This window comes from Triticum aestivum, chromosome 6B (assembly GCF_018294505.1).
Source record: "Triticum aestivum cultivar Chinese Spring chromosome 6B, IWGSC CS RefSeq v2.1, whole genome shotgun sequence".
Classification (NCBI taxonomy): Eukaryota; Viridiplantae; Streptophyta; class Magnoliopsida; order Poales; family Poaceae; genus Triticum; species Triticum aestivum.
The window spans coordinates 138,934,799-138,945,081 of record NC_057810.1 but is presented as its reverse complement, the minus strand read 5'-3'; the positions used below and the strand labels follow the sequence as shown (position 1 = coordinate 138,945,081).

General features: G+C 42.5%; 1 protein-coding gene across 2 annotated transcripts in view; it reads right to left on the bottom strand.

Moving 5' to 3' along the window:
* Window positions 1-10,283, bottom strand: part of LOC123136189 (probable histone acetyltransferase HAC-like 1) — an 11,379-nt gene extending 1,096 nt beyond the window's left edge. Inside the window, exons 1-15 of one of the 2 annotated variants that reach the window (XM_044555512.1) lie at window positions 9,559-10,283; window positions 9,058-9,163; window positions 8,688-8,964; window positions 7,798-8,298; window positions 5,563-7,352; window positions 4,769-5,065; window positions 4,398-4,676; window positions 3,453-3,581; window positions 3,170-3,370; window positions 2,871-3,013; window positions 2,477-2,789; window positions 2,209-2,348; window positions 1,055-1,133; window positions 595-984; window positions 1-206 (exon numbers count right to left, since the gene is read on the bottom strand). The exon at window positions 1-206 is cut by the window's left edge and continues 8 nt beyond it. In XM_044555512.1, coding sequence (XP_044411447.1) covers window positions 1-206; window positions 595-984; window positions 1,055-1,133; window positions 2,209-2,348; window positions 2,477-2,789; window positions 2,871-3,013; window positions 3,170-3,370; window positions 3,453-3,581; window positions 4,398-4,676; window positions 4,769-5,065; window positions 5,563-7,352; window positions 7,798-8,298; window positions 8,688-8,964; window positions 9,058-9,163; window positions 9,559-9,767 — 5,060 coding nt within the window. In that variant the 5' untranslated portion in view covers window positions 9,768-10,283. Of the gene's footprint in view, window positions 207-594; window positions 985-1,054; window positions 1,134-2,208; window positions 2,349-2,476; window positions 2,790-2,870; window positions 3,014-3,169; window positions 3,371-3,452; window positions 3,582-4,397; window positions 4,677-4,768; window positions 5,066-5,562; window positions 7,353-7,797; window positions 8,299-8,687; window positions 9,164-9,558 lie in introns of both variants that reach the window. The other variant, XM_044555511.1, reaches the window with a different exon arrangement.

The window sequence follows — 10,283 nt, the reverse complement described above, 5'->3', positions numbered from 1 at the left end:
ACACTGCATCCTGAATCTCTGCAAGCTCGGGCATGGAGCTGAAGCATGTACCACATTTTCTTGCACAGGGCACACCCTCCGGAAGCACGCGTCTTGCACTGCATCCCATGCCGAAATAGTCCCTTGACTTTACGGCAGTTAGGATATTGGCAGCTGCCAGAGCGGCATGTCGAGGCATGTACCAGAAGATCGAGCATTTTCCTTAGCTGCAGGATGATGGTAAAAGGAAAATTAATGGTGGAACTGTTTAACAAAAGGATTGTAGTGGAGCACATGACTTATGCACAATAACTACTTTACAAATTGCAGCCTCGAAAAGCAAAGATGCACATGTTGACTGTTTCCACAATATTATGATGAACAAATGAGAATGCTGGAAGAATATTTATGTCTTCCGATTTGTAAAGCTCCGGCTTAACTCAACTATTACAGTGATTTGCCAATTATTCCCTCCGTTCGTAAATATAAAAAAGAATGGTATTTAAGCTAGACTGCTGTCAAGTTTTTTTAATGAAAATAAACAGAAAGTCACAACTTCAACAATCGCAGGTTAGGAACAATTTTACTAGTGGAAATCATCTGAAGGGGGCTTACCTGTTGAACACGCATTTGCCGGGCTTCCTTGTTTTGGGCATCACGGTCGGCAACTGATGGATGGTTTGTCAACTTGTGAGGATGATTGACTGCTCCTTTTTGGTAACAACCATTGCACACATCAAAATCTGGACAAATTTCACACCGCCAGCCTTGACCAGTTTCAATATCATGGCTACAGACATTGCATGTAGTGACAAACGCTGGTGCAGTGGGATTATGTAGGTGGTACAACACCATCATTGACGAATGCTTAGCACGGCGAAGGGTGTCATATTGGTAATGGTTCCCTTGACAAAGACTGAGAAATGCCTGCCTGGTGTCAAAAAACTCACTTTCTAGAATATCGTCTCTATCCTTTGTCTCTTCAGGCACCCCAACAATGTCAACCTAGGACATCAAGTTATATGTTACTAACTTTCTCTTTCTCTAAAGAGAAAAATGAGTCTTGTTTACTTACTGGATGGAGCTTATGTGTGTCTCTACTATTACTCGGATGCCTCTCCCTATCTTCAAGATGTTGTTCTGCACTGTAACACCTGCAACAGGAAAATACTAAATTCACGAAGAGAACTTTAAAAGGGCTAAAAGGTTTGTCTAACATGGCAAGCTGTGTAACTACAAACAATTCATCCCAAGGATAACTCTTATATACACAATTTTCAAGCACATGTAGTTATTTTCATAACAATCTCGGCAGTCAGTTGGGTTATTAAGGTGTCACCTCACCCCAAGCTAGGCCGGTGATGCCATGGTTGGGGTGGATACCAGGCCCCCTTGCTTTTCCAGGGGAAGATTAAGCGGTCATCTGGGGTTCCCAAGAGTCACCCCGGTTCATAGCAAGTCACCTTGGGTCTGGAGAGATTGACTCCTTCGGGGTCCTGGTTTCATGGATTGCACAATGACCGCTGCTGAGCCTTTGCTCCTAAGCCACACGTTTGATGAGACGGCACCTCTCCATGAGAGGCCTGATAGGATCAAGGAGGGTGGGGGGACGAGATATGGCCACCGGGGATTGGCAAGGAGTAGAAGCCAATGGCCGTGGAAAGTTTTTGTGGGTGCCAAGAGAAACAGATTTGCAGATCTTCCTTGTTTTCTCGTTTCCTGGTCTGTTGGTTATCTTGATGATATGGATACAATTTGTTGCAACAGAAAGAACATGGATCATGCATGGCATCAACAAAGAGATGTGTAGGGATACAGTAGTTTGTGTGGTAAACAAAGCGTCCTTAGGCACACATTTGTTAAATGTTACAACTTAAACTGCTGCTTTATAAAACAAATATAATTTTCATGCAAGTGCCTTGATTTGAGGCACCTGGCCCTGAGAAAGGGCAATAATGCAAAACTTGTTGGTACATACAGATCGCTTTCATTTCAACTGTGATCACATATACTCCCTCCATTCCTAAATATAAGTCTTTTTAGAAATTTCAATACGGACTATGTACGGATGTATATAGACATATTTCAGAGTGTAGATTCACTCATTTTGCTTCGTATGTAGTCTATTGAAATCTCAAAAAGACTTATATTTAGGAACGAAGGGAATAGTATATAAGTACATGTGGCCTCTATAGCACAGGTGTCATATTGTTTATGAAATTGACTTACTTGTCACAGATGTAAAAACTTCTGCATTGATGGCAAACCCAGCGTTTTCCAGACGACATAAGGATACAGCAGTGGCTACAAGAATACTGCAAATGGACCATAATAAAATCTTCCTTCATTGGATAAATGGTTTCCCCAAGCTGCATATATCAAAATCGAATTCATGAGAAAGATGTCATCCAACTGAAACAAACAAGTACAATTTCACAAACACAAAAGAGGGGGCTCCGAGAGATCTAGTATTACAATTAACAGAGCATAAGCTTACCTTCTGCATCAGCATAGCGTCCTTAGAAGCATTTCCACTGAGATCAGTGTGGCCAGCAGCTTTAAGCGCTCTTTTTGTAATAATTTTCTTTGTCTTACTCTTCTTCTGAAGCTTTCGGTCATCTTCTTCTTGACGCAGTTGATTAATCATATCTTCCGCAGCTCCAGGCCAATAATCTCCATCGAAGTAAGGCAAACGAGAAGCGGTAACTTTAGCCTTGCACTCTCCCATGGTAATGAAGAAATGGTCATACAGATTTGTAAGCTCAACAACAATCTCCTCCTTAGTAGCTTTTCGAAGCATGGCTAAGTACCTGAGTGTGAAGACATCAGAAATCATGCAACCAGGAGCTCAATGTAAGCAGAGTAACATATGTGTCAATCAAAGGTCTTACCACTCCCGCAGTTTGTCAGATTTTGGAGTCTTCTGAATCTCAGGATGGCAATATAAAATGTAATCTTCACCTTTCAAAGGTGGGCAAGCCCATATATAACAGCTTGTGAATCCACGCTGCTTGCAGTATTCAAGATATCCTATCTGTACACATAGATAACTGGAGTAAGATTGTAGGAAAATGCTAGCTTAAAGAGGAAGGCATCACATCTAATAGTTTCATATAGGAATTTTCTGACCAGACTGGCAAGAGAAAATATTTACAACTGTGATTAAAATTCAGCAAATACAGCAACTTACCAGAATTTCATGGTAGACGAATGTACGCAAGGCCTCTCCAGTGGCTGCTTTAATCTCAGGTCTGAAGTATTTCACAGAATCCAGGTATGACAAATAAACTCGACGTTGGTTCGGGTAAGCGCAGTCAGCACCAAATTCTTGAACATACATTCCAAATAAGCACACTTCTACGCCTTCTATTTTCTGGAACAAAAGAACAGCCTGCCAAACAATCACAGGAACAGAATCATGGATATCAGAGTCTGTTGTCAGCATAATTTATACTTTAGGTGCAACTTCCTACCTTGGACTTGTAAGGGAACTCTGTCGGGTAATTATCTTCTTGAAAAATTTCCAAAAAGCGTGGTTTAACTTCAACCTTCTTATCCACCGATGAAACAACTCTGACCACAAGACCTTCTGCTCCGGCGACCTAACAAATATTTTACAGTTAGACTTTAAAAGTGATGGAGGGAACATTTCTATCAAAATAGTTCATAATGATGCCAAAATGAATGGTATCTGGTGTAGTCCAAATTACAGGAAGTGAAGTTAAACCACTTCCTTGTTGATTTTTCCAGCCATCGTCAAAAAAAGCAGCACATAAATTATCAAGATATAGAACATACTTCAAGTAAAAAAGTTAAGTAAAGCGCATATACACTTCGGGTCTCTGAACTGCCAAAAAGATCAATCCTGGTTGATTTTTCAAGCCATCCATCATTTTATAGCCCCTTTTTTTGTTGCTGTGCTTTTCATTGGGTCGTAAACAATCAGCAACAAGTTTGCACTATGTGACCGCATTTGAAACTTTAAATATAAATACAATTTGGTATATTTTCCATGTAAGCCTTTAATATATAGTTGAAGCTTCCGAGCAATTAATGGGCAATTTCATACTATTAATCGATTCTCCAAAATGGCATACCTCATTACATACCAGGTTGATGGAAAACTATTAATTAAATAAACTGCTAGTTCATCCTGGTTGATGGAAAAGGTTGCAGTGGGGTCTGAAAAAAATTAAACAGGCATTTTGTTTTCTGTTTTTCCGGGCAATCATTATAGTAGGCTGCAATGATTTGCATGGTATTTTTTTAAGGATTTACATGGTGGGTAGGCACTTAGATAACACTTTCAGGTAGCATATTTTTGTGACATAAGGTAATATACTACCAAAGTACGTTGAGGTCCCATATAACATACTTCAAGTACGCATGCACTTCCAACAAGACTTAGTTTCACTAACCTCATCAACACTACAATTTGAACTATTCGCCCGATTCTGTCTCTCCCACTTAAGCCGTTTAAAAAGCCGCTCTTCTATATGGTCGCTAAGAACAGTTCTTGGCAGATCACTTGCTCCAAGAACAGCACTCTGTGGTAGAGGCATGCGCAGCCCACACTTCACTTCATTACTATAGCAATTCGGGCAAGTATACTCTGCTTGTCCTCCATCATTTCTTCTACCATTAAACAGAGCACATATCTGATGCTGCCAGCATTCACATTTGTCACACTGAACCCACTGTGGAATGCATCAGTCAGAAAGATTAGTACAAATCAAGCATAACCAAAATTATAGTTATACAACCACCAGAACAGAGATAGGGAACTTACCCATTCTTCAGTTTCCTCATCATTTCTTTTCTTCTCAAATCGGGCCTTCAAAAAATTCTGTCCTTCAACCTCAATGGTGTCACCACGGGACTCATTGTAACATGGAATACAGAAAAAGTGGCGGGTGTCACCAGAACCAACAGTATAGTATGGTGCATTTCGCTTTATCCGAGCACCACAAGGGGAGCAATATATGGGTGGAGGTTCAAAAGTGAGTTTTTCCACTTTGCAGAGCTGGCATGAATTTTCATTTTCGGAAGACACCAGCAGTTGATTCTTTTCAGCTTTAGCCTTGCTCTGTCAAATGGCAAGACATGTAAAATTGTTCCTTCTAAAAACACATATTAGGGTTACAGTACAAGTTTCATCATGACAACTGCATGATGAGATTAAGAGTACTTGCACAAAAACACATGTACACAAAAAAGAACATGCAACATTTATCTCATGAAGATAAGGTTTTTTTTTCTTTTGGTACGACATAGTTCAACTTCTAGTAATTAAAGTTTGGTAAAGCGACAGCGCAGTAATTTTTGTGCAAGCTTCCATAGTAGTTAGACATTATATGCAGAAGTGAAGGAGGGAAATATTTTTTCACCCATTGGAAATACAAACAAACAGTAAGCTTTCTGATGTTTGCTTGTGTAAATGAGGACATTAAAGCACATATAACACATTTCATGAAAATTAAAGGCTTTCTACTCATCTCCTATATTTACTTGACAACTGATCTTGTAATTCCGGGGAAAAAAATACCCAATGTTAAAGCAGTTTATTCCAAGTAAAAGACATACCTGGCCCACCCACAGCCTTAGACTCTCTATATGTGCATTGATTTGTTCTGGAGTGAACAACTCAGTCAATGAAACACCTTTTATTTTTGGTTTTCCTGATTTCAATGCTGTGGCCTCTGTTGAATCATTTGTTTCATTCTTAACCTCATGAACATTTTCACTTGTCCCTTTGTCAACCGGCAAGATTTCTTGCTTGACATGAGACTTCATCTCATTTGAAACAGTAGGAATGACATTGTGCCTCGCTGTAGGCACATTTCCATCAGCACCATAACCCATCTTTACGGGCTTCTGCAGAGGTCGCATGTCAGCCTTTACATCCAACTCTCTTTTCATGTATGCCGTCTTTTTATTCTGCTCAAGCAGCTCGGGATGTGATTCCTGTAATACAAACCCTGGGTTCACCTGAGGATTGGAGGCTCTAAGTATTTCATGCTCTGGAACATTGGGTGACGCGGGCTGCATCTTCAAACGTTTTGGAACAGATGGCTGACCATCAAAGGATTCAACAGACACTGGGTCAATGTCCATTATATCACTGTCTACCCCATTCATGATTCTTTGAGTCATATTCTGTTGAGCAACTTTTCTAGGCTCAGGGACTTTTTGCTTACTTGCATGTTCAGCCGAGAGGCGCAAAAATTTCTTTACATTACTACATACAGGACACTGCTCATCAACACAAGTCTTATAATGCTCAATTAACATTCTTGACTTACTGCACTTCTTCTGTGGACAATCTTTTCTTTGGCAGTTGTCCAAATGCTTCACAAAATCCTGCAGCTGAACACAACGAGGTAATTTACAACTACCAAGAGGAGAAGAACATCCTTTTGCATGAAACAGCAACAGTAACCACCTCATCTGACGGAGGTAATTGATATTTCCAGTGGGCTGTTCCAATCCTCCAGCGGGGAGCTTTGGCAGTGCAGGGTCAACTGAGGTCACAGTGCAACCAGAAACACGCCAGTCAGATGAAAATGGCTGCTGTGCTCCGTCCTGGGCCATTGTTCTCTGACAAAAGTCATCCTGTATCTGCTTTTCAAGAGATAAATTGCTACTGATAGGAACCTTTTCCATTGTTTGAGGCCGCCATTGGTGCTGCTGCATTTGCTCTGTCTGTGTTCCTTTCAAAACATAACTGACATCATTCGAGCTAACATCAAGCTGCTGATTAGGGTGCAACAATGGCTGAGAATCGTGAGAACCAGAAGCACTGAAATTTTGAGATCCAGAAAGATGTCCAAACACCTGCGCACCTTTGACGTTATCATGAGCACTTCTTTGCTGGTATTGACCCTGGAAATTTGGAAGTGCAGGAGGTTCAATAGCTTGTGAAGATGTTAGTTCGGTGTGTGGCAAAGTTCCCTGTTCTGACACTTGCATAGAATGGCTGGAATTCAGTTGAGACTGTTTAAAGGAATTGCTCCTCAGCATAGCCTGCTGATGCTGTGAATTTGGTATCTGTTGATTGAGATGGTATTGGTTTTGCACAAACTGGGAACTTGGCTGCACCTGATGTTGCTGCATTGAAAGCTGCTGTCGGAGTAGTTGTTCATGAGACAACTGAGATGGCTGGAAATTGAGTTTTTCTGACTGATCCAAAACCTCAGTTTTTATCTGTGGCTGCCCTTGAATGGATTGCATGTTTAGCTGATTGCTAAGCAGCATGGAATTCATTCTTGATCTAGACTGCAAGTTTGCAGCACCCATGTTCTGATTATTTGCTGTTGCTAAAGCAGAAGAACCAGTACCGTAGAAACTTCCTGAGCCACCCATGTCAACTGATGCTGCATAACAAAAAACGACACGATTTAGTTTGTCATCGTAAAGAGGGTAAGATATGACTTTTGCATTTTCGCTATGCATGACTGTGCATGTGTGTCTGTCGATATGGAAACTCACATCATTGGTACTACGGTGGAAACAATAACACTTTCACCCTCCATAGGTTCAAGGACTCTAGCAAACACATTAATTATGAAGCCAGTGACTCCAACAACAAGGAACTAAAGTAAGGCTTTGTGTTTACTTTTTAGCTGTTCCCTAACAACAATGCTCTAACAAAGTTAGCTTGTACAAATGACTTGGATAATTAGAAATTGAACATATTGCAAACGAATAATAAACCCATCACTAGCTTTTGTTATACACCCTTCATGAACATGACTTCAAGATTATGGCACAAGTCACGATGATAAGGCAATAAAAGATAGGACAAGTCAGCACACATACTTGATATTCTCTGTGTTGGATGCTGATTGAACTGTTGCTGCAAAGGTCTGGGCGAACTTCCAAAAGAGGATATGTTCATATATCCTTCTGGTGCTGCGTTTCTATTTGTAATCTGCGTGTTTGACCCATGCAATCCCATTCCACCATTCACATGTCCATCTGATAAACCAAATGCAGAAGAATTCTCCAGCATGCTTGAATGTATTCCAGAATTACTGTGCCCCCCAATATGCTGTATTTGATGGCTACTCTGGTTGCTTTGAAATTGCTTCTGCTGCTGCATATGTGGTGTCATAGCTGACTCACCATTGAAATATCCAGTTCCATTTGAATAGTCAGAATTAGTAGGTACATTTTGTTGATTACTGAATCCAGGAGTTGGGATCATATGAGTTACTTGTCGCTGAATACCCACTGGACCCATCGTAGATGGGACACTATTTGTGGTCGAATTTAGTGGGGCACTGGTAGTTAGATGCTGGTAGCCGTTAGACATTGCACCTGTAAGGAGCAATTAAGAATAAGTAGAGCCATGTAAAATGAACCAGCAAAAAATGAGAACAAACAGTGGCAGGCAACCACATATGCTTCAGCTTCTCACAAATAATCTTTCAATTATAAACAACAGAGACCTCGAAAGAAATGCCCCAATTTGGTCATGGATATATAAGCTATTTAGTGGATTTTTTTTTAAAAAAATACAAGCTATTAAGCAAGACTCCCAAAAGATGTTGTGTTTTTCTACCACATAGATTGAATTTTGCCGAATATACTGCTGGGCATTGGATAGTTAGGCTAGAAACCCTACAGCATGGCTACAAGGGAATTTCAAGTTAAGGTACAACACAGCCCTAATGATATGAGCAGAAGCTAAGTTAATCTATCCATACCAGGCATCGAGGTACCCATGTTGGCATTCTGAGGAACCATGCCTGCACCAGATGAGGAAAGACCCATATTGTCTGTTCCATAAGACATTCTAGAATTTCCACTTGCACCTTGTGTGATACCAGGTGTTGGAATCATTGTGCTATAACCAGAGGAAGATGCCATCTGCCTTGACATTTGTTGGTTTTGTTGATTTAGTTGGTTCTGAGCACTCAAGGTCTTGATAGCAAACTGCAATTGTGGCTCCACTGGTTGCCTCATCATATTGTAGTACTCATTCTGCTCAAACAGCCAAAATGATGGAACTGTGAGATCAAATTTTGCTAGATCCAAACAAGAAGTAAAAAAGAAAAAGGAAATAGAGAAATATACCCTGCTTGGGAATTTTCTAAACAAGATTTCCTCTAGCCGCTTTGCGAGTTCCGGCAGCCTCCGCCTCCAGTCAGCAGATGTCTGCTTCCTTCCTATATACTCATATCTGCCAATTTACGAACAAGTATCAGGCTTAAAAAACCATGTCAAGACTTTCTATCAGATTTGAACCATCAGCCATGGCGGCGAACCTAAAATTTTAGTCGGGAAGATGATTCAACTGCGCCCCAGTGCCGATATTTATATGCGGGTTCTTGTTAATTAAGGAAAGTCATAAGCTTTGGTTGCGTGAGTAAGTGTGATCGCCTCTATAATTTTTGGAACGAAATAAATATTCACCGTATAAACGTTGATAAGGATAGGCCGCATTAACGCAGTACAATTAATTAACACCCGCGCTAGCGCCTACTAAATATAAAAAGCCCAGACACCGAAAGAAGTTTTTTTTTCTTTCCTTAGAGCAAGCGGCACTGAAAGAAGTTTGCAGTGTGGAGTGCTTACATCTTGTCGCGCATATTGGAGCGCATGAGCGCAAACTGTTGATCGACCCCCGGGGCAACAAGGCCCACGCCATCCTGCATCTGCTGGTGCTGGGGCAGGGGCATGCCGTCAGCGCCGACGACACCGCTGCCACCGCCAACAACCTGATTCATCTGCGCCCCCTGCCCGGACATCTGCCCGGACAGGTGCGCCGCCTGCCCCACATTCATTGTCGCTGGCAGCCGCGCCTCAGACAAGGGCGGGCGACGTCATTCCAGCGCGGCGTGGCGCGGAGCAAGCTGAAAGAAGCGGCAGCCACTCCCGAGGGCGGGCACACACGGCGAAACCCTTCAAAAGCTGCAATATTTCTTCCTGCTGGAGGGTCGGTCAGCGAGAATTTAACCAGACAGCCCTCTCTGAATCAGACACAAAACCCAGCCCAATTTTTCAGCATACGGAGCGCACTGTATACCAGACGGCAGCAGTCGACAGAGCGGCAGCGAGGAGCGAGCGCGAGCGATCAGGACGCTCGCGGGGCGGACCGAGCGCCCGCGGGACCGAGGCGCGAGGCCGGGCCGGCGAATTGGGGCACCCCCGCCCGAAACCCTAGAATCGCGGGGCGGGCTACCGACGCCGCGAGGGGACCCCGCCTCCACGGCAAACGGCGATTGGGGGCCGGCCGGGGCCGCGGGGGCGGAATCCGTACGACGGCGAGCGGGGCGGCGGCGCGGGGGATTGGGGATTTG